This window comes from Carassius gibelio, chromosome A23 (assembly GCF_023724105.1).
Source record: "Carassius gibelio isolate Cgi1373 ecotype wild population from Czech Republic chromosome A23, carGib1.2-hapl.c, whole genome shotgun sequence".
NCBI lineage: Eukaryota > Metazoa > Chordata > Actinopteri > Cypriniformes > Cyprinidae > Carassius > Carassius gibelio.
Genome location: NC_068393.1, coordinates 7,964,740 through 7,990,182, shown reverse-complemented (window position 1 = coordinate 7,990,182; position 25,443 = coordinate 7,964,740). Strand labels below are relative to the sequence as shown.

Sequence of the window (25,443 nt, the reverse complement as noted above, 5' to 3'; positions counted from 1 at the left end):
CAGATGTGATTTTATATAAAAGTTCAGTAAGGTATTTTGAAGATTTTGTTTAACAGTGAATTTCACTGTATGAACAAAAATACTAATTTCTATAATTATCATCTTTATCTTCCATAATTTATGTTAGGCTATTTTAGCCTAAACTATTTAGGTGTAATACATTTTATGTTGAGTCAAATAAAATATTTCTTTCAAAAGCTACTTTTGGGGGGTGTTTAATTAATTAGAGTAATTAATCGCCACATCATGTAATTAAAACAATTAAAATTTTTATCAGCTGACAGCCCTGACATATATAGATACATGTTAGAAAGATAAATAACAACCACCCAGAACACCCTACTTACTACACAGCAAATGTGTAAAGACAACCCACAACACCCTGGCATCTTGTCCAATTATTAATCATTGTTCCAAATCACTTTCAGAGTGTTTTTTTTTTTCCAGCTAATGAACGATAAAAACGTTTACAGCCAATGAGAATCTAACGACTTTAAAGAGCTCAAGTATTTAAAGGGACAGGCGACAAAACTGCAGCGCATGCTTATTACAAACAGAACATAATTGTTTTGCTCAAATAAACCACTCTATGTTCTCCAGCAACACCCGCTTAAAAAAGCCTAACACACACACATTCCCCAAGATACAAGAACAACTATTGCGCAAAGACGTCGTACATAATTATAAAATGGTAAAATATGCTCATGACCGCACACACCACACACACAGATGGGTATGCTGTCATTTTTGAGAGAGTGAGACCCTCCCAGCTGTCTTTGGCTGCAGCTGCACACTGCTTGATTTCATCCTCACTGGAGCAGGAGAGAGAGAGACAGAGACAGAAGAGAAACTCAGAGAGAAAGAGAGAGAGAGAGAGGGAGGCAGAGTAGAGTCAGTAGAGTGCTGCCAACTGCATAATGATCTCAAATAACCTGGCCACTCTTTGCTTTGCCTACAACTACTTCCTCACACATACACACACACACACACACACACACACATTGTTAGGGCTCCTTTCACGGGTCTTTCTGTGTACAATAATTAATCGGTATATAAAAAGCATCAATATTTACAAATCAAAGCCATCTCTGGAGCTAGTTGCCGTTATCATGTATTAAACACATAAGTGATATGATCACAGGGAATGCTGTAAAAGGCTAGATTTCTGCAGCTGTATTTAGTTCAAACACTGTTCTTTGAACAGACTCTAAACACACTTTCTGCACTTCATTGATTGTTCATCTGGATTTATCAAATGAAATTTTGGTATTGTGACAACTGTGTTACGTACATAAATACTTTTACATTTACTTTGTAAAAAAGAGCTAATGCAATGCACTACTTTTCTGTCACAAATTAATTCCATTATGTTCAATCTACTTGAATATGTAAAAGTTACCTTAATTATTTAAATTGACCTCATTAACTGGGCAGTGGATCTGAAGTTAATAGCATGCATTATGAGAGTAAATACTACAATTCAGAGTTTTTACACGTTTTGATAAAAACTAGTATTATAAAACTATAAACCTTCACATTTAATTTTTTAAGAAAGGTGATGAGGCAAAATTATAAATGATTATAAAACACTTATTTTACTCTTGTTGCACCGACCTAGCCTTTACAAACACATTAGAAAGTTTTCATTAATTTAATTAAGTTCATTGAACAAACAATTTTCTGAGTTTAGAAACATAATTTACCTCAGAATTGTGTTGCTTTTTGTGTTCAGTATGGCATGTGGCTCTAATTAGCAATTAGCTTAAAGCTGTCCTGACACCTTTGTCCAGACTGTGGCTTGGCAGTAGCACTGCAAAACTGTGAAGAAGATGGAGGAAAATCAATTTACCTGAACAACTGAAGACAACACCCTTCTATGTGAATGTTTCTCTGACAGCTACTCAGCCAAGACATCGTATTTCCACTCCAGAATCAACGCTTAAAACCCACAGGAACTGTTCTCCAGCTTCTCGTCAGTTCTCCATCTTTATTCTCCACTTTGTTCTTCACCTCCTTCACTATCCACATTCAACACACGACTCGTCAAGATATGTTCTCTGTTCTCCTGGCCCATTTTCTGCAACCTTTTCGAGTGGTTTTGTTTCATCAGAATCCATCAGCAATTTTTTGGCCAAAATATTAAGTATTTTCTAAACATATCTTGGATACAGCGATATAAAAAATCGCTGTATCCAAGACTATAACAATAGAAGACCTGAAATATTTCAGTTGGTGTGCAATGAATCTAAAATATATGAAAGTTTAATTTTTATCATTACATTATGGAAAATAATGAACTTTTATCACAATATGCTAATTTTTTGAGAAGGGCCTGTATAACAAAAGATTTCTATTTCAAATACCGTATTTGTCGCACCTGAGTAGAAGTCGCATCAGTCCAAAAATACGTCATGATAGGGAAAAAACATATATAAGTCGCACTGGACTATAAGTCGCATTTATTTAGAACCAAGAGAAAACATTACCGTGTACAGCCGCGAGAGGGCGCTCTATGTTTTCAGTCTAGACTACAGGTGCACTGAGCAGCATAGAGCGCCCTCTCGTGGCTGGAGACAGTAATGTTTTCTCTTGGTTCACTCTCTTAGTTCATTTCTCTCGGTTCATCAAATTAATTTTGATAAATAAGTCGCACCTGACTATAAGTCGCAGGACCAGCCAAACTATGAAAAAAAGTGCGACTTATAGTCCGGAAAATACGGACGTGCTTTTCTTCTGAACTTCACTTTCATCAGAGAATCAGATTAGGTAACACTTCAGATTAGGTAACATTAGTGGTCGACGGTATTGGTTTTTTACCGATATCTTAGGGAGCAGAGTAGCTGATGGCCGAAATATATATACAGTACCATGGTGTGTCAGGTATGTATTAAAACCGCTTAATGCTGAGGTAGATCCAAGTCAGTTTAATCACCGTTCCATATTAATGAACTGCTTTAATTGATTCACACTAGTGTTGTCAAAAAGATCGATATTTCAATAGATATCGATACTAAAATATCTGAATGGTACCAATACTAATTTCTCTAAGTATTGATCCACCGTTGACAAACACCACACGTGACCGCAGTGCCTGTCTCATCTCATTCACTCTGGTTAAACAGCTAAAGTGAATAGAAATGCGGCACCCCAGTGACCAGTTTTGGTTGATAAAGAACAAAGCAGTTCTCAATGAACGCGCAGTTCACCTGTGTTTAACGTACCGTGAGCTCTGGTGTAAAGGCGCACGACCCACCGTCGCTTTCTCTCAAACGCGCAAAGTGTGTGAGAGAGAGAGAGCGAGCGAGCGAGTCTTACATACATGCAGAATTGACGCGCTACATGTACGTGCTAAATAATATTCTGTGTTGTATTTTCCTGTTTGTTGTATTTTGATTTTGAGCAGCAATAGGCATACAAGAATGATTAAAGAAAATAGAAAACAGTTATTATAAACTGTAATAATATTTCACAATATAACTGTTTTACTGTATTTTGAGTAAAAATAAATCAATCCTGCTCCTGAAGGGCCTCTGTCCTGACAATTTTTTTTGTGCATATCTGATTGGAATCTGATCATATTTAGCATGCCTGAACAGAAAAAATCTATATCATGATTTTTACAAACCCATTTTAATATGCAATCAAATTGCATTTCTTGAAATGCGTTTCAGTTTGACCTCTCAGATCGGATTTTGCATAGCTTTTTTTGTCTATGTTCCTTTCTCGTGTCACGTAAAACATAAACACGTCAGATATTGATTGTTCATAGAAGACATGTTGCATGTCTTTGCAGAAACAAGCTTGTGTTGTTTTGAAGTTCTTTGAAGTTGTTCAGACACAGCAACAATCTGAAGTGTGTGATGGACCAAACTCATGTGACTGAGAACCCCGTTCCAGAGAGCAGCGCTGTGGAACAGAAAATCACTGAGGACACCAAATCCTTTGTTTTAATCCCAAACGAGAAGTTAGACTCAAAAACAAAAACCACACACTAATACAGTACAGTGTTTGAGCACATGTGTGTTGGTGCACACAGAAATCAGAAGCTATAGAGGGTCTGCTAAAGCCATCAAGTCTGTGCAGTATTATTATCAACAGCTGAACTCACTGACCCCCCTCTCCATTTCCCACTTTCTCTCATTGTTCAACACTCATTGTTCATTTCCTCATGCTTTTTCCAGATGAGAGCATGGGTCAGAGCAGTATAAAAACATAACCCCCTTTTACTTTCAGAGAAATACATTTCACATTTCTCAGAATTTGTTTTCCATCAAGAGCTGGGTAAATGTACAGTAATAATTACTCTCTGAATCATTAGTAATTTCTCCACACATATACAGTAAATATATATACGGTCACGTGGTGGAAAAGATTACAGTGTCTTATTACATATAATAAATAATGTGGAAACACAGGAAAAAGCAATGCTGTATGAATTGAGATGATTGTAGAAAGCCAGTAAATCTACTGTTTATAGCTCATGTCTAAATGTCTAAAGTGGACGTAAACTAATGGGAAAAACAGCAAAAAACTTCTCAGAGGGACATTGTTTACAGTTACATAATGATTTATGAACTTCTAAGCATATTTGTTTCAAGCATGCTCTTTCAGATGTTACAACAAAATAAAATATACATAAACCTGATCATACATTTTAGGAGTTACCAATGATAGATATCACATGAAAATTGATTTTGTATTGCTCTTTTATGCATTACAGTTCTTAGAATTAAATTAGTTCAAGTTCAAGTTCAATTTATCTGTATACCGCATTTACAACAGCCTCCTGGCTGACCAAAGTGCTTTACATAAGAGCAAGAATATTACACATACATAAAAAAAAATAGACCAGACAAAAATTTAAAACCACCCATTTCAAAATGTAGCATAACACAGTAGTCAGTACACTAAGGAAAATAAAAAAGTTTTTAGCAAGGATTTAAAAATAGACAAGGAAGGGGCCAGTCTGATCTCTAAAGGCAGGGTATTCCAGAGTCGTGGTCCAGCCACTGCAAATGCACGCTCCCCTCTACGCTTTAGCCTAACGCGAGGGACCACCAACAGAGCCTGGTCAAAGGAACGTAGGTTTCTTGATGGAGTATAAGGTTGAAGTAGTTCAGATAAATAGACAGGAGCTTTGTTATGAAGGGATTTATAAACGAAGAGGAGAATTTTAAAGTCTATTCTATGAGAAATTGGTAACCAGTGAAGGGATCTGAGAATTGGGGTTATGTGTTCATGTTTACGACAGTTTAAAAGAAGTCTGGCTGCAGCATTTTGGACAAGCTGAAGTCGTGCAATTTGAGATTTAGATATACCGCAATATAAAGAATTGCAGTAATCTAGACTCGATGTAACAAATGCATGAACAGCCATTTCTAGAGTTTTTGGAGTGAGAAAGTTTTTAATTTTAGACAGTAAACGAAGCTGATAGAAACTGGATACAATAACAGAAGAGATATGTCTATATCAATATTTTAAGTGTTGGTCAATAGTAATACCTAGGTTCTTCACCCGTGAGGATCTAAAAACGGATAAACTTTCTAGCTCAGGGCTTATACACTGAGAGTTCTCATTAGGACCGAAAACAATTACCTCGGTCTTGTCCTCGTTTAAGAAGAGGAAATTTTGGGCAAGCCATAATTTCACCTCCTCTAAACATTGGAGAAGAGAAGTGATCGCAGTGGAGTTGATTTTCTTAACTGGAAGATTAATTTGAGTGTCATCTGCGTAGAAATGAAAAGACACACCATGTTTTCTTAGGATAGAACCCAGAAGCAGCATGTACAGAGAGAATAGAGAGGGAGCTAAAATAGAGCCTTGTGGAACGCCACAGGTCAGAGGAGCAGGGGAAGAGAAAAAAATTCCCAGTTTCACTAAAAACTTTCTGTCAGATAGGTATGACTAAAACCATTTCAGAGCATTTGCTTTTAGACCTACCCAAGACTCTAATCTAGATAATAGTACGGAGTGGTCTATGGTATCAAAAGCAGCTGATAAATCTAAAAGAATAAGAACCACAGAGTCCCCGGAATCAGTGGAGAGGTAAATATCATTTAACACCCTCAAAAGGGCAGACTCAGTGCTGTGAGCAGACTTAAAACCAGATTGAAAGACCTCATAAATAGAATTACTGGTCAAAAAGTGTTGAAGCTGATTCAGCACAATTTTCTCTAAAACTTTTGAAATAAAAGGCAAAACAGAAATTGGACGAATTTTTTTTAGAACAGTGTGGTCCAGTGAAGGCTTCTTGAGAAGAGGAGTGACTGTAGCAACTTTAAAGTCGGCAGGAACGGAGCCAGTTTGGAGACACTTATTAATAAGAGACAGCAGACCTGGCCCAATCGAATCAATAATTAATTTAAAAAATTTGGGGTGAATGATATCGCTAGAAAAGAATGAGGGCTTAAGATTGTCAATCACCTCCTTCAATTCCTGGAGAATGATGGGTTCAAAAGCATCCAAAAATGCAGATGAAGATGACATGATAGGAGAGATGGTTAAAGTTAAAGTGGGGCAGACACCAAGTCTTAAGTTAGTAATTTTGTCACTAAAATATCTCAAGAAGCTTTCACAGAGAGCATCAGAGGCAACAGGCAAGGTGTTAACAGAAGGATTGGTAACAGATTGAATAATTGAAAACAAAACCTTAGGTTTAGAGTGATGAGTTTCAATTATGTTGGAAAAGTATGCAGCTTTTGCAGACTGGTATGAAGTAAGAGAGTCTCTGAACATTTGAAGAGAGATATGCAGCCTGTCTTTTTTCCATTTACGTTCTGCCTTTCTACAGTTTTGTCTTAGGAGATGGGTATCAGAGTTTTGCCACAATATAGATTTTGTTTTTTGCTTGTGAGGCTTAAGGGGGCAGTTGCATTTGCTGCCTTAAGCCAGGCAGAGTTCAAGAGGCTAAGATGTTGATCAGCATCCAAGTCAGATAACGGTTGATCTAAGTGCAACTGTGAGCAACAATCAGCAAAACACAAGTTGAAATTTGTGCTAAACTGTGGAGAGTAGAAGCGAGAAAGATTTACAGTCGTATTTGAAAAGTAAGAGAGCTCTGGAAGAGACAGTGTGAATAATATAGGCTTATGGTCAGAGATCATAAAATCAGAGAGCACAACATCAGTCACATCAAGCCCATATGAGAGTACAAGATCCAACGTATGACCCTGGACAGCAGACATGGATATTAAAGTCGCCCACCAATAGAAAGCGATCGTAATTTGTGGCAATATTGCCGATCAGTTCAGTGAAATTCTGTATAAAATCCTTAGTGCAGTGCGGAGGACGGTAAATCACCACTAGACATACAGGACCATTCCAGTCCAAGTGAAGAAACTGAGCTTCAAAGGTGGAAAAGGCCGTTCCAGGGACCAATCGACAGCGTGCAGAGAGAGAGTTCTTTCAAATTGTTACTATGCCACCCCCGCGTCCACTCGGACAAGGAGAGTTAAAAAATGTGCAGTCATCAGGGATCAGATCAGAAAACGGAGTTAGATCACCAACCTTTATCCAGGATTCCGTGATAAACATAAAATCCAAGTTGTGAGCTGAGTAAAAGTCGTTTAGTAAGAAGGTCTTATTCACCAAGGAACGGGCATTTAATAATGCCATCTTTGGTGGAGAGATCATAACAGGAGATGAGGACGCTCTTTCCAGCGCGCGTAGATTTCTGTGAGTTATTCCCCGACGTCGGGAGCCGAGGCCGATTCGGTGGAGACCGGAACGAGAAACAGGGCTCGGGTGCAGGGGGAGAACATGCCGAAGCCACCGGTATGCCACGTCCAGTGGGCGCCAGGTAGTAGAGCCACCGTAAAACGATTCGTGAGAAGGATCAGAGAGAAAGCCAGCCCGCAGATGAGCTTTCAGCTTCACGAAGTATCCTCCTCAGTTTCCTCGTTCCCTCCTTCGCTTTTTCCGCGGGATGTTGAGGGGCCACCGGCGGATATGTCCCGGGATAGCCGATGTGAACGGATCATCGGTTTTGTTAAAGGAGCAGTGCACATCTAAAGTGTTTGTGAAAGAGGTCGCAATCGAGTTGCGAATATCCAAAAGTGCTTGACGGTCGTAGATTAAGTGCGTGTAGCAGTTTAAAAATAGAGCAGACAACCAGACAAGCAACCACAAGAGCGACAGACGGCTGGCCCAGTACACAGGCGCCATCTTGTTCCTCATAATTAAATTAGTGAATTTGGTGAATTTATGTGGTGGGAAAAGACAAAGTTCTAAAGCACATAATTTAGGGATAAGGTAATTAAGAAATTTTTTACTAATAAAGTAACAAAACATGATCATCACTCACCTTTAATGTGGAATGCAGCTCATTAGTGTCAACAGGACAACAGATTGTTGCCCATAAATATAAACACATTTTCTACAAATAATGCCACATAAATGCTTAAAGGGGACATTGGATGCCCATTTTCCACAAGTTGGTATGACTCTTTAGGGTCTTCGTGAAATGTCTGTAACAGACTCTGAAAAAAATATTAAATTGCGGGTGATATTTTTGCTGAGATTACCACTGGAGACTATCAATGTACGGTACGACATAAAAATTGCATGCAATGCCTTTTTCCTGCTTGTTTTGCGATCACAACTTTTGTTATGCTGACATTATAAACAGAGACAATGCGCATCAATGTTTTAGTTGAAAAATATGTTCAAACAGTCCTCTCTGTCTGTGCGGACCAGCAACGTTTATATTATAGTTTATAATTTTTACTAATATTGCTACTCGTTATTAAGATCTTTAGTCTATTATGCTTTGTTTGGTGTGAACTTCATAGTATTTGTAGTGCACTTGCTGTCTGATAATCGCAATAATCTTTGTGCTCCGTTACCTTTTTATAAAGAAACTATCCGTTTTAAATATCTGGCAAATTCCTAATGAAATTCAAACAATAAATACAGTTTTAACGCAGCATGAGCGATCGCTTTAGCACCTCAGTTCAAGCAGCATGTGAACCCATCTTATCTTTCTCTTTACTGTAGTATGAAATAAACATGAATGGACATCAAAAGGTATATTTTAAGATACAGTACAGCTTTTTTTCTATATAATATAAACGTTGCTGGTCCGCACAGACAGAGAGGACTGTTTGAACATATTTTTCAACTAAAACATTGATGCACAATGTCTCTGTTTATTATGTCAGCATAACAAAAATTGTGATCGCAAAACGAGCAGGAAAAAGGAGCCTTTTTTCTAGAGCCTTTTAATAATGTCTACACGTAGAAAGGGATCACACACACTGCTATTGTCCTGTTATTTGACATTACAGACCTCTAGAGTAATAATAATTTTACTAACATGCTCTGAACATTAATCTGTCCGAGCTGATCTTAAAGGAATAGTTTACCCTTCTAATGAGAACAGAATTTTCATTTTTTGGGTGAACTATTCCTTTTAATATAACTAATGTAAACTCAGGTTTACTATATATTATTCTCCCGCTCTTTTGCTCCCAGATGACATCACAGCTTACAGCTAATTTTAGACAAATCCAAAATAGAAAAGAGCATTCATCTACAAGCCACTGTTTTCCACCTGATGAACAGATCACACAGCACAATGTCTGTTCAAACATTAAACTTGCACAATTCATCCTTATTTACAATCCTGAAGGCCAAAAATTAACCAACAATCAACATTAACATTCACCAACTGCCAAATGCGAGTAGATATTGGCTTTAGTGAGTACATACATATGATAATAACATTGTTTGAACAATTTACAGAATTTTAACAATAGTTCAAATCTTAACCAAAAAGATCAAAAGTTTTCAAATGATTTAAAGGAAATGAATGTCATTTCATTTATCATGAACTAATATAATGTTTTATAAAATCTGCACTACAGGAAATTATATTATTGAAGTAGAACCCTAAAGTTCAAATTCATATTCTAGTCTTACTCTGATTCAGTACAGTGTGTCTACCATATGATTTATGGTTTAGCCTGTCTGGTCAGAATTCTTATTAAATAGCAGGGTTACATTATTCCTGTGTGTGTGTGTGTGTGTGTGTGTGTTATGTGATGTCTGTAAATATAAAGACAAGGTCTGGCTACTTCTAAACAGCAACCTTTGGTAACTTCCAGGGAATCATCCATTGTCGAAACAAAGAAACAAAGAACTACAGAGAGTCAGCAATGGAAAGTAAGAGTTTATGCCAAAACAAAATTCAAAACACAAAGGCTGATATGACACTACGGAGCCCCATGCATGACATACTGAAAAAAATTAAGACATATCGTGGCCATGACCACTACATAAATGTATTCCCTCGTTTTAGTTAAATCATGGTCATAAATTAAGAATTTGTTCTTATTTTAGCAAATCATGGCCAAGTTGTTCTAATTCATTCACTCTTTTTTTGGCCTTATTTTCAATAAAACAAAGCAAAGTAACAAATTAATGCAATGTGGCTATGATTTACTAATAAATTATTAAGTCATTGGAATGAATTTTTAACTTGTTGCTATAATTTAACTAAAATTAATTAATTAATTAATAAAATGTGGGAACATATTCTTAATTTGGGAAAACAAATTCTTAACTCAGTGCCAACATAATATCATGTTTAGTCTTTGTTTCAGTTTCATTTCCTTGGACTTTTAATTTGTTTTCCAGTGTCTTATTTCTGTTTACTTCTGTTTTAGTTACTAGTTTATTTCCATAGTTACTCATTGGTTTTTACTGATTACGTTTGCCTGCCCCTTGTTTAGTTTCTCATCCACTTGTGTGACTATATGCTCTCAGTAATACGTACATGTATCGCCGATTGTTGGTCATCTTAGTTTTTGGTTGTAAATAAAGGTGTGATTGCTTCCTCGCTATCACAGATGCAATATTAACAACATCTGATAAAATTTTTTATTGCTAGCGGTCTTTAAAGGGGATATAACACACACAGTTTCGCCAATCTCATGTTAATCTTGAGTACCTATAGAGTAATACTGCATCCTTCATATCTCTGAAAAGTCTTAGTTTGATCAGATTTATAAAAGAAAGATTCAGCTTTAGGATTCTCTCTGAAAACAGCAGAGCTCCTGGAGGCGTGCCGTGGGCGGAGCTAAAGAGTACGTTCGCGTTGTTTTCTTTATATGTACTGTATTACCAAACAACCAAAAACCAAAAATACACTTCTTTGAAGACATTCTTCTGGAGCAAGTCCTGTGCAGTGCTGCCGACGACTTCCATAAGCCGAATGAAGCACGCTGATGGGCTGCTCTTTCCTTCGATCTGGTTGATATGTGCACGCTCTACTGGGACAAGGAATCCCACCTTTCATGATGTCATACAGCTCGAAAAAAATAACTTTCAGAAAATTATACGAGCCCTGAAGGATTGTATTTGGCGCAGAAATAATCTGTCATACATCCAAATACTTTTTTACAATTTTGGCCATGTTAAGCATGAGAATCCAAACTTTAACAGTGTAAATAACTGAGAATGCATGACATAGCATTAGACCCCCCCCCCCTTTATTTCTGGGCAAACAAAATCAAAACCTATTATTTAACCACACTGACTTCCCTGTGGGACCTTTGTTTTGCTTCATAAAACAGCTATTTCTTTTTTTTTTATCAAAAAATATTCATTGTGAGTAAACATCTGTTATATAATTTATTAAGTATAACATTGCTGTTAAATTAATTATAAAAGCTGCAAGCCAAACCCAAGTAACTCACATCATATTGAGCCAGTGTAAAAAAGCAGAGCGAACTGAATTTCTGAATGGATTCAGATTTCTGCAGCGATAGTGAGACTGGCTGAACGGAGATGAGTGAAGTGTGTGTGTGTGTGTGTGTGTGTGTTTGTGTTTGTGTGTCTGTGTGTGTGTTTGTGTTTGTGTTTGTGTGTGTGTGTCTGTGTGTGCAAATTTTTAACTACTCTCCATAAAGCTATGGCACATCATTGGCCTTGCAGAGCTTGTACTAGGCCTAATCTCCAGCTATCATCTGCTGACACCGGGCCAAGAGTCTGCAGTAGTCCCAACATCCCATAATTCACTGCTGCTGATAATGCTCCAGGAAAACGTTGCCCTTGTACACTAATCTAAGAGCAGACTGAATCATCAGCCTCAGCAGCTGCTAAAACTATTTCAGAACGGCCTTTTCAACTGATAACATACAAATTTAGGTTCCTCTTTAAATTAAAAATTAAATCTGCCAAACATTTCTTTCATCAAGTAGGCTGTTGCTCAGGGATGATGGGTTAACAGTAAAAAAAGAAAAAAAAGAAAGAGGACTATCAAATCTGTCATCAAGATACAATGTCAACAGTCTGACACTGACTCAATACTGGACAAACGGGACTATTCCTTTTAATGGCAAAAAAGAAAATGTAAAACATAAATATCTACACTTACTGCGTGCACTTGTACAATACATAGGGCTAACATCTTATGAACCTCAGATATGAGCCATTTTTATCCCTCGATGAAGCAACACTTGACACTAGTACGTTTGAAATTGGTGCAGCACCAATTTTGTGCCATTAACCCTAAAATGCAATACCAAGGTATACTGTGCTATAAGCCTACTTGTTAAGCTTAAATAAGAGAGAGCATGGACAGATGCCAGGCTGAAAATGACACACTCAAACTTTGTTTCTGCATGTGATGTGGTTTGTGTTCACACCTAGCAGCTCTCTTCAGTGACGGTGTGGAAGGGGCGGCGCTCAAGCAGTGAACAGATGGACACAATGCAGTGGGTCAGAAATGAGCTGTGTTGTCTCTGCCAACCTGCCACCTGACAGCATCAGCACCACAGCAACACCGCCGTCCAATAAAAGAACGGCCGCTGAATTTCTGAATTAGGCGACGAGAGTCTAATATACAAAATATATGGACGTGATTATATATATATATATATATATATATATATATATATATATATATATATATATATATATATATACACACACACACACACACACACACACATACATGCATACATACATATATAAATTGTGAATTTTAAATCCTGAAAATTGCATTATGGTTTAAATAAAATTATTAAGCAGCACAACTGGTTTCATCATTGATAATAATAACAAATGTTTCTTGAGCAATAAATCAACATTTGAGATTGGTTTCTGAAGGATCATGTGACACTGAAGACTGGAGTAATGATGCTGAAAATCCAGCTTTACATCACTGGAAAAAATATATTTTACAATATATTCAAATAGCAAACAATTCTTTTAAATTGTACAAATATTTCACAGTATTACTGTTTTACTGTGTTTTTTGATCAAATAATTGCAGCCTTGGTGAGGATAAAATAATTATTTTAAAAACATTAAAAAATATTACTGACCCCAAACTGTTCAATGGTACTGTATAAGCTAGACTTATTTCTAAGTTGTTAAAATGCTTGAAAAGAGTGCTTTTGCATCTTTACAAAGTGTAGTTTGGGATATTTTAATGTAATTGATACATTTTATGTCTGAAATACTTTTTGTGGCTCCTGTGAAATGAAAATATCTGAAAGTTTCAAGACTTCTGTAACTATTTGAATGTAAGCTAACTATGATATATTAAGCATTGTATAAAGTAGTCATAGTGTTACCAAAGGAATTTCAGACGGATATGTTTTCAATTTGCCTTTTCATGCTAAATAAACACAGTCATATATAACTGTGACTTAACCTTGAGCCAAAAAACCAAACTATACTTTCGTACGCTGTTTGTAATAGTTTTCCAGACTCTCTGACAGGAAAGAGGCCAATTATAAAGAGGCATATGTTACACTCGCACAAAAAGGTCTTGAGACACACAGTCAAAAAGTGTGTTTGCTCCACACTGACTACAATTACAGCAGTCAGTAAGAATGACCTTATTTGTTCCTACTGCCTCTTTCAGCTGCACTGGCCAACTGCACACAGCTGTTGACAAAGGCTTTCCAAGCAAGCACTGCGATCATTCAGCTTCCCACAGTAGAGAGAGAGACGGATAAATAGTTTCAGAGATAGAGAAGAAGAAAGGGAGGGAAACTCTGACAGGGACTTTATTAATGGGCAGTACAGTTCACACATACTGCAAAAAGTGAACACACTGTAAAACATATTTTCATAAAAAAATGTACCACATCAGTTTTTTTTCTTCTCGTTTTAAGCATGAATCTAATCATAAATGCTAGCTAAGATAAAAAGCTATTTTTTATCTTAAGAATGTTTAAATATTTATTTTTTTGGAAAAGACAAAAATACTGATTAAGAATTTTTGAATCTTAAAACTAGTTCTTTTTGTTTGACTCTTTTTGTGTTTTTCTTTTATCTAGTTTCTATTTCCAGTTGAAGCTCAGTGTTTTATTTTTTCCCAAGTATTATGGGATCACTCTAAATGAGAGTCAAGTATATAATGAAAAGAAGACAGCATATTTTCAGTGTTCTCTACAATCCCCATCTGTTTGCTTTAACTGACAGTTTGCTTCAATTCATACAGTATCTCACACTGTCAACAAAACAGTGAACTCAACAAAACTCCAGCAGTGAATGTAGAAAAAGAATAATCGCTCCAATTTCCCCAAAAATAAGAATAACTTAAATAATAAAATGTTGATGAAGAAGTATATAAGCAACTAACATGACTAAACACCTCTTAATTTTTTTTTTTAATTAAAATTAATCCAATATAAACCATCAGATCTTTTCCACCTTTAATGCAATACTGAAACCCCCTAAATTCAAGAAACAAACTAAATATTATTATAAACTTTCCATTTTAACAGGAGTGTGTAGACAGTCATATCACTAATAACACAGCTTTTCACCGCATAAATAATGAAGACATAACATGTTATTTGAGAAGAAAGTGTTTCAAAATCATACTTGTTTATTATCTTACATCCATTACAGTGTACAAAACAGTCATTCTGGCAAAAAGACAAACACTTCATATTACCACAGGTCTACTTTTATTACAGAAATTTACAGTAAATACTGCCAAAATCAATTGTCAGTTCACCTTTTAGTGCTTAATCCAGTCCTGCACACACACAGTCATTTACAGGAGTGATAACTTTATTCTACAACTGAATTAACACCCAAAAAAACACAGGTAATGACAACCACATTTTACAAAAATTAAATGCAATGTGTGCAAAACTGAATTGAACAACTTCAAGAAGTTACAGGGTAGATTAGCGTTGCCAGATCTTCCTAAAAAACAACAACAGCAGCAAATATGAACCAGCCCACAATAAACTCAAATCCAAACGCGTTATCTTGGAAATAAGCCACCTACCTAAATATAGTGTCCTGCACCTGTCTACATTATTTACTCCATAAACTGAATTGCTTTATGAGCCGAACCCAAAGAACAAGCCCAAAGACACTTAATAATCATTAATTATAAGTGTACATGGCAACCTTTCAAGAGCGCTCTCTGCAAAGCAGCCTTCCAAGCAAAAACAAAACAATCATCACAGTTTCGAGAGTGAGATCACTTCCAAACACAAAACACACAAAATGAAAACTTAGAGGGTTCACTCCAGCATTAAAATGTGGCTGAGACTCATGAAACTTTACAGTGTGTACACAGCCAATAACTGAGATGATATTAGTTGTATTTGAATGAAACTAGAGAAAGCGTGGCAGTGTATTATGAGAGATGTGAAAGAAATCCCGGCCTCAAAAAACGTTGCTAATGACAAAGTTTATTATTGGATTATAACAAACCTCAGAATGTTGCGACTGACCAATCAGAGTCAAGTGTTCCAGTAATAAAAGACTGGGAATCTTTCTGACCAACATTGTTTACATATAGTCAAACTTTTCCATTGATTATCAGTTAATAAATATCGGGTTTACAGATAAATGGCTCCAACTGGATGTTCTCTAACCAGCAACACTATTAGCTATTAAACCGTTGCAATTTCAACAGTGTCACAGGTAAAGTGACTTATCAATTGACTTTTATCTTTCTATTAATATTCAATGCAATCAGGCTCATACTGTAAAGCCTAAACTAATATTCGTTCCTCCATAATTACAAATGGACTTCAGGGGGATAAAAAATTAAATGCTACAAAACTTGTTGAACACATCCCTTTTAAAGTAAGATAAAGCCATTCCAGATATTACAAACTAAACAGCTGCAACTGTGCAATTCAGCTGCCTACATCAAACTAAGACAAGACAAGTGTCTCGCAACCTTGGCAGAAGAAACCATGCACTGTCACAAACACACACACACACACACACTTTCACACACAAATGACAATTTGTGTTAACCCACATCCCAGAGAGGCTGGCCGGCGTGCTTTGTGTCCGGCTGACGGTGGCAGTGTGACATCACAACCGCAGCTAGGAAACATAATTCTTCATGTCTGAATTCCTTCCAGACACATTGTTACAAGTCAAAAGCAGTAGCCACAACCGCAGGCCACATAGGAACCCAAAAAGAATATGTAAATACACAGAAAATCTCCTTCTTTTACCATTATGTAAATCATTCTGCTAAATCTCAATGCACAGAAAAAAAACACACACACTCTCTTTGGTTTTCCCATTAATAAAGACATAAGATAAGAATATAACGTGTTCCTAAGCCACTTCATCAATTCCCTGTGTCACTTACGCTCAGGCGCATGTAGGGGCTACAAACTCAGTGAAATATATTCTCCAGCAGAGAAAGTCTGTCTGACGCTGTGAAAGCAATGAAATGCTCTTCACAATCTGCAGTAAAATTCAAACAGCACGGCCCGGCACAAATATCATTCTCCCAGCTCATTTGGGAGTCAGCGCCAAGTTTGTTTTCCACCGGACCTCTGCCAGGCTGCTTTTTCACTACAACTCTGAGCAAAGAATTATGGGATTTTTAGGTTCAAAGCAGTAGCTACATCAATTTTAGCTCAGATTTTGCTTAGCAACCAAAACTGTGCTACAGTTGGCACATTTTATGTTTACGAGATCACTAAATGAATGAAACAGCTGAATTACATAATTGTAGTACAACAAGCCTCTCCATTTAGCAAAAAAAATCCATTATCATTAAATCCTATCAAATTATGGGTACCAGAGAGATGCCATGAAAGCCCAATAGTGAAAACAAAAAAATAATGAATATGGAACTTCCTCTTGTTCCCTTTCAAAGCACTTGATTGCTAAAAAACGCAAACGAGCGGACTGAACACTGAACACTGAAACATTGCTCAGTTTCTCACTAGAGCTTGTTAAACAGCAATATATACACATACTCAATCATGACATTTCTGTGCATCAGATTGCTGGTCTGGATGTGAGTTAGAGTTGCTTCATATCAGAATATCTCTCGCTATAGAACTGGGGTGTAACACTTGTTACAACTGGGTGAAATGAATAGTCAACATTGAAACTTTGCAGACGCAGCTCCAGACACACTCTGAAGAACATGTTAGAGCCAATAATGGTGCATTTTAAGTCTGGCTTAATGCAAAATAATGATATTTCACCCTGTTAACGTATTTGCAAAATTTGTTATGATACTTACATTGCATTACAAGCCATTAAAATAATCACATTTGGAAGTTTTTTTTATTTTTTATGAAAAGCTAAAAGGTTAAAAATTAACAAGAAACAATTATTGAGTACAATGATTAATAAAAATAATCTGAATTTTAAAACTGTCCTTGCCTTACCCTGATTTGCAAGGGAAAGCTTATAATAATGATTTATAATTTGATGGGAAAGTTTTACATTATTTGTCTTTGTATGTCATGCAATGCTGTTACATAAACTTTTACATGCGATGTATTTAGGTGAAATCTAAACAAACTTTACAACACACACATTAAGGCTAGATAAGTGCTGTTTACAAAAAAAAAAAAATCAACATACATGAATGAATTGTTCAGGATCTATAACATGTATTTAGAAAACAGAGGAATTAGAATTTGTAGATTTTTTATTTAATTCCGATTTGTTGTATGTAGCATGTACGTTTCCAGAAACTGGTGTAAAAATAGAAATAGAAATAGAAAGTGAGTCAGTTCTGTATGGTAAGAGTAGCCAGTAATTTCGATGCCATGAAATGGCTCTGTAGTTTCAGAATGACAGAGCAATTTGTTTCAGTCTTTCCTGAAGCACATCTTTTTTCAGTAAATGTGTTCCCATCACGGTTTATGCAGCTTAAGTGTTTCTGTATAGTTTTTATGCATATTTTGAGAATCTGAAACGAATGATGATGTTTCTATCCAACATTTTTATGCAATATCCTCAAATCTACATAAAAATAAGTTGATAGAAACTTAGCTAATAATATATTTAGCTTAGCTTTAGCTTCCTAGATTCAGGTTTAGCTGCAGTCAAATAATATTATATTTCGGTTAATTGTATATTTGAATTTTATGTTTTAAGAAAATTTGGTGAGATCCAAAAATTAGCTGCCACCAAACACCTAGCAGTTAAAAAACACTTTTCTAACTCTAATGTTAAGCTGAATAATCAATCAGCAGAAACTGATTGATTTCTGCTTTTTTGGATGCATTTTGCATTTCATTTTTTAATAATCATTCAAATAATTGTTGATTTAGACATAGTTCGTTGCAGCCCTACTAACACTGATCCAGATTGATGTCTATCTTATCAATTACAATGAGACTGTAGCAACTGTTATCAGTGCAAAGCTGCATAATTTCTCCCTTTAACTACTTCTTTCCATTCCACTTGTCCATTTACACAGTTTTGTTCAGTGCTCTGCATTAGGAATGTAGAGAAAATGACACAAAATTCAGTTTTACTCCAGCACTGAGCGTTTGTATAGGACTAAAGTTCATCCATGCAGGGAGATGGTACATATTTCACCTTACATTAAAAACAACCGTACTGTCAGTAGAAGGACTTCATCTGTCAAAACACCTTTCACCATAATAAGGCAGCCATCATTTCCTCTCTTAAGCACACAAGTGTGAAAACGCTTGTCAAAACCTCAGAGACGCCAAACAGGTTGAAACAAGTGTGCAGTTGAAAATAAAAAGTGTAAATGTATTCCACAGGCTTGAATAAAGTTGTTCATTCGTTTTTATTATGCCTGCCATGAAAAACAACAATGTTTGGTAAATGCCACCTGCATAAACCAATGATTTGTCAACATTTGACATGCCCTGTGCAGATCTTGACTGTATTTTTAAAACCCCGAGCAGCTTGCGTTCTTACCGTGATTGTTGTTTTCAGTGCTGCACATTCGGGCCGTCTCTGCGGGGTGGGCCTGTTTGGCAGTGCGCCCCTTTGACAAGCCCGAGGAAGGCTTCACCACCCGGGCACCGCTGGAGGTGTCCATGCCTGTTTAGGACACAAATAGATCATGCCACAGGAAATTGCATTATCTGCACACAAACAACATAAACACAAAGAGGCTCTATCTATCTGCCTTTGTATCTATCTGTCTATCCATACATCCATTCCTCATGATTACTTGTATTTATTTATATATTTCAATATGCATCTGAAAAAAGGAATTAATCAAGTTAAAACTCTGCTGAATGCATCAATCCAGAAGGGGAACGGGTGGATTATTGCAATGAATGCAGCCTGATAATGACTAATTAAAATAAACAGCGCTGATTAGAATGTGATCATACTTTCTTATTAACTCCAAATCAATGTCATTTCAGTTCTTCATCAGGTTTGGCCTAATGGGTCACTAATCTGTGTCTTTTTATACCTCCATTAATTCACTGTTCTATTATTTGCTGAACAGTGGCCGGGCATACGGCTAATGTATGATTTATCACGTGTCAAAGGAGATTTTATGAACTCCACTGATAAATGTTTCATCTAATGCACACCGTGGGAATGTCTCGCTGTCCGAGGCGCTATAGTACATTTCCGGTGAGTGCTAATTGAGAGGGTTCACTTCAGGCAATAAAGCGTGATGATGACAAACATTCATAAGACTAAGAGTTGAAAAGCTACTGTACATCTACGGACACACACACATACAGCACGTCTGAAAGAGATGTGAAATCAAGCTGTTACCCCTTTAACCATCACAGCATACTGCATGTGACAGGACGTGACAACCATTCCCTTTAAAATGGCAACCAAAACAACAGGTACTGCTCACAGCTGTGCTATTAAACCACAAACCAGGCCCGCGTTATGCATCAGCAGATCACAGAACGGCCCTCACATCACCTGACACACAGAGAAGAGCCATAGATCTTCAAGTGCTGAAGATCATTACAACAAAATGATTTATGGCCCAGAGACTGAAGCTCATTTGTGAGCCAAAAGTTTATTTCAAAAAGGAAAAGAGCAATAAGGTAATAGTAAAAGCAGCTGGTAGGACTAAGTGCTATGGTATTTGGGGAATTTATCACACACTTTAGAAAGGCCTTCGATGGAAGTGTGCCTACACAATCAGAGAATCACACAAGGCTCATTCCTGCTATGCAGCACCTATTAAACTGTAACTTCTGCAGAATAAATGTGCTCGAGTTGTAATTTAAGCAAGTACTTCTATTTAAAGAAAGAAAAAACATATTATTGCAGACTTTCAGAATCAAGAACTTCAACATTATGAATTATAATGTCATTCTTTACACAATAAACAGAATGGTTACTTAAAAGGATGACAATCAAGAGCTGACATTAATAATTTCTCAGAGATTCTGCTTGCAATATGATGCCAACTTGAAGTTCACTTTTATACACTCACCTAAAGGATTATTAGGAACACCTGTTCAATTTCTCATTAATGCAATTATCTGATCAACCAATCACATGGCAGTTGCTTCAGTGCATCTAGGGGTGTGGTCCTGGTCAAGACAATCTCCTGAACTCCAAACTGAATGTCAGAATGGGAAAGAAAGGTGATTTAAGCAATTTTGAGCGTGGCATGGTTGTTGGTGCCAGATGGGCCGATCTGAGTATTTCACAATCTGCTCAGTTACTGGGATATTCACGCACAACTATTTCTAGGGTTTACAAAAAATGGTGTGAAAAGGGAAAAACATCCAGTATATGGCAGTCCTGTGGGAGAAAATACCTTGTTGATGCTAGAGGTCAGAGGAGAATGGGCCGACTGATTCAAGCTGATCGAAGAGCAACTTTGACTGAAATAACCAATCGTTACAACCGAGGTATGCAGCAAAGCATTCGTGAAGCCACAACACTCACAACCTTGAGGCGGATGTGCTACAACAGAAGAAGATCCCACCGGGTACCACTCATCTCCACTACAAATAGGAAAAAGAGGCTACAATTTGCACGAGCTCACCAAACTTGGACCGTTGAAGACTAGAAAAATGTTGCCTGGTCTGATGAGTCTGGATTTCTGTTGAGACATTCAGATGGTAGAGTCAGAATTTGGCGTAAACAGAATGAGAACATGGATCCACCATGCCTTGTTACCACTGTGCAGACTGCTGGTGGTGGTGTAATGGTGTGGGGGATGTTTTCTTGACACACTTTAGGGCCCTTAGTGCCAACTGGGCATCGTTTAAATGCCACGGCCTACCTTTGCATTGTTTCTGAGCATATACATCCCTTTATGACCACCATGTGCCCATCCTCTGATGGCTCCTTCCAGCAGGATAATGCACCATGTCACAAAGCTCAAATCATTTCAAATTGGTTTCTTGAACATGACAATGAGTTCACTGTACTAAAATAGCCCCACAGTCACCAGATCTCAACCCAATAGAGCATCTTTGGGATGTGGTGGAATTGATTTTTATTTATTTTTTCAGACAGCATTGCATGTTTTAGAGTGGCACAAACCAGTTAGTGCCACAGAACTTTACGAAGTTCACTGCTAGTATTTTTTAAATGTTAGTTTTGGAGGGGTTTTTTCCCCCATAAAAAAATTAAATAATGATGTCACTTCCTAGAAGATGATGTCATAAGGACACAGCTTTTTTAAGTTTAAGATTTTACCAGAGACTAACATGATGGAAAGTCACAATGATGGTACATGAAGAATCTATATTGATGGTTAATCAGAACATTATTCCCAAGATTGCAACAACACAAAAATTAAGATGAAACTCCTGTAATGTTTCTTAAATTGCCATTTGTTCATCTTCACCCCACAACAACATTCAACATTTCAACAAACTTTTAATAACCCAATATACTAATACATGACAGGGACATGAAAATGTAGGCCTATACTGCATTGTAAGGATGACCCACATAAGACTTTGTAAGTGCTCCCAACATTGTGTGAGTGTTTGTATGATATCTGACAGTTTACCCATAAACACCACAACACACCACATCCTCCTATACTTCATTACCAAAAAAGCTTTAACACCTCGTAACGCGTTAAACCAAGCTTGTTGCCTTTATTGGCAGTATTGACAGATAATGGACTTCTCGAAGACCACACCTACCTGGAAAGCCACCCAACACTGACGGGTGAGCGGGTGAGCGGGTCACCCACGTGGGGTCAGGCTGTAGCCTTTGCTCTCGCGTCGCGCCGCTTGACTTTACATGGCAAACGCACCTGACGCGCGGGGGGTCGCGGACAGACGGGCGTCACGGTCGGTAGCCACACTCACGGCCCCCGCTGCGCGTGTCCGCGGAGGAGGATGATGAAGAAGAAGGAGGAGGAAGAAAGACAGAGCAAGCTGATGCAAATGCCCTCAAGCCGAGCACTTTCACCGTGTTTCCAGACTGCACCCGGAGCCCCTCTTCATTAATAGCTATGTAATCCACGAGCTCTCGCATTAAAAATCCAACTCAAAAGCACGCGCACAAATACGCAGAAACGACGCCAAAAATATGAAAATACAAGAAGCTTTCATAGGCAGTGAAGCAAAATGGCGACTTTAATACGAAGGAGGAGTAAAAAAAAAAAAAAAAAAAAAAAAAAACCTCGCGCTGTTGCTAAAGGAGGCACGGGGATATGTTTAGTGCAGTAATCGAGGCTGGAAGACGTGAACGCGACGGAAAGCGGAGGGGAAGGCACAGCGTCGCGCGATTCCGGTCCTTACCTCGGGATTATGCCGTGTATTTGTATGATAGGGATATTATCTCCGCGAGCGTGTACAGTAACAGTATGGGTGCTGGGTCGCGCGCGTATATCCGCCGCTGCCTTTGACAGTTGTGACTACAGTCGGCAGGCAACTTGCAAACTCTCGCGTTATTATTTATGATCACTCATTTTGATATCAGGCCAATCATTTAGGTATTTCTGCATAATAAAGCCCCTGCCTGAATGGAAGCGTTTGATGCGGCTCCACGTCATGCCGCTCGCTTATGACGAAAAGGCTTCGGCCACAATGTATCTTTCTAGCGGACACATAATATTACACAGCATTATTGTGAGTCTGTGCGATTCTAGTTTTGTAGAAAGGATGACTTAGTTTTTAGGGCAAGTTAATAATCTTAATATATATTCACGTTATTATGACGTCGTCTACTTTTTGATAATATATAAATATATTATTTCATATGGATTTGCACATAAAATGTATTATTGTAAACAGTAATTGATGGATTTTTGCTGTCCAGAATAAGTCTTATCGCTGTATAATATTCAGTTTTGTTTTTGTTTGTTTCTGTATTCTACTTGCCAAAGTTATACATATCTTTCGTTTCTGTATACACAGTGATTAAATTAAACTTTTAATATACAATAAACTAAATATTATAATTCGATTTATCACCGTCCTATGCAGTAACATAAAACGATTTTTTCCCCCTCAAATTCTGTCTCACATCTCCGCCAAAAATGCAACTGCAGTGCAAATTATTCATATTTATATTTTCTAAATAATTGTGAACAAGTGCCACTGTTTCCACACCTACGTCATGGGGCTTAATAGAGACTTTGACCCATTATTATTATTTTCCCCCTTCAAATTATGACGTAATGTAAGCACCATCACTGCGTTCACCATGAGGGGGAGGCAAATGACCGCTTTTCTGAGGATGTGGACAAAGTGAAACCCCGAAACGAATTTGATTTTTACACTGGCTAGATGGCATATTTGTTAAAAAACAGCCCAAAGAAAGAATAGAAAATCAGGAGTCATCACACGAACGCCCTACTTTTAGAAGACAAGCTCTTGAATGATCATGATTTGTTTACTTATCCCATCTGTTTTAGAGCATTAGTTTATTAATTCTAGTAATCATTCACTATCTAATTTACCAAAAGGGTTTCTCCATCATAAAGCTTTCTTCTCTCATAAAAGTGTCCACTAGTCAGCAGTATAGTGTGAGATTATTTGACAGTAGGATGAGTTTATGACGGATGGTAACAGGTGATGAGCACTTGCCTGTCCCACAAACCATCGTTCACATGACTTTAATAATGCACATGAAATCTAAATCCTATGGGCTTTTTCCTGTTATGTTATTAAAGTGTCAGTCATTTCCAGCACTTTTCTCCACAGCAGTCTTGGGACAGTCAGCACATGAACCTGGGACAGAGTTATGAAGTACTCTTTACACAATGGGTAGTTCATGTCATCTGGACACATTCCCATAGCCCTGTAGTAACAGGTTAATGCTCCAGCTGTATTTAAGGCCATGAAATGGAGTAAAACAAGCTGTGTGAAGAACTGCTGCAGCTCTGAGTGAGTCCTCGCTGTTGAAATCCAAGAATAACTAAAGACATGGAGAGAAATGTGTTTTTGCTGCTGCGATTGGCAGTGTGTGTGTTATTTTTGTTTGATCAAGAGCTGCTAGTTCAGATGGAGAGCAGTTTCCTTGATGACCCATTTTGCATTTAGAGAGAATGTGATTTATCTATCAATACACTTTCCAGCGGTACATTATTTGTGGTTTGATCACAAGCTACTTTTTGAGAAAGAAAATGTAAATATGCAGTAAACAAAAAATACAATATTAAGCTCAGGTTACCATTAGCCTAAATTTGATCAAGGCCAAAATCCTTCCCACATTAAAAAGCATCTATGTATTAAAATGTAAATGCACAGCAACTAATATTATGATCATATTTGAAACCTTTTATTTATTTTTATCAATGATAAAAATAAATAAATGGTTTCAAATATGACTTTTTACACGAATGATGATTGTTTTAATGACTGTGAAATATAATAATTATTATGCAAATGCTTTAATATGGTTCTCCAAGCGTGTTATAGGCCAGATTTAAAGTAAAGCATTCAATTTTATACAGCACAATGTGATTAACTGTAGTAATTGATTTAGACAATTTAGCTATTTTCCTCATATTAATTTATAGAATTATTGTTTATTTGATTTAATTTAATATTAATTTCAATATTATATTGATTATTTTATTCAAATAATATTCTAAATAAATTGTATACATCATATTAATACTTGAAATACTCTTAGTAGTCTTTAATATTTTGAATACAATTTTATTTTTATACTTTAATTTTATTTGAAGTTTTAGTAATTCCACTGTTTTTTGTCATTATATATTTATATATATATATATATATATATATATATATATATATATATATATAGATAGATAGATAGATAGATAGATAGATATTATTA

General features: G+C 36.9%; 1 protein-coding gene across 2 annotated transcripts in view; it reads right to left on the bottom strand.

The window, feature by feature from the left end:
• Nucleotides 1–23,178, bottom strand: part of LOC127944665 (zinc finger protein 512B) — a 62,184-nt gene extending 39,006 nt beyond the window's left edge. Inside the window, exons 1-2 of one of the 2 annotated variants that reach the window (XM_052540776.1) lie at nucleotides 22,932–23,178; nucleotides 19,147–19,272 (exon numbers count right to left, since the gene is read on the bottom strand). In XM_052540776.1, the coding sequence (XP_052396736.1) occupies nucleotides 19,147–19,270 (124 nt within the window). In that variant the 5' untranslated portion in view covers nucleotides 19,271–19,272; nucleotides 22,932–23,178. Of the gene's footprint in view, nucleotides 1–19,146; nucleotides 19,273–22,328 lie in introns of both variants that reach the window. The other variant, XM_052540775.1, reaches the window with a different exon arrangement.
• Nucleotides 23,179–25,443: the final 2,265 nt, after the last annotated feature.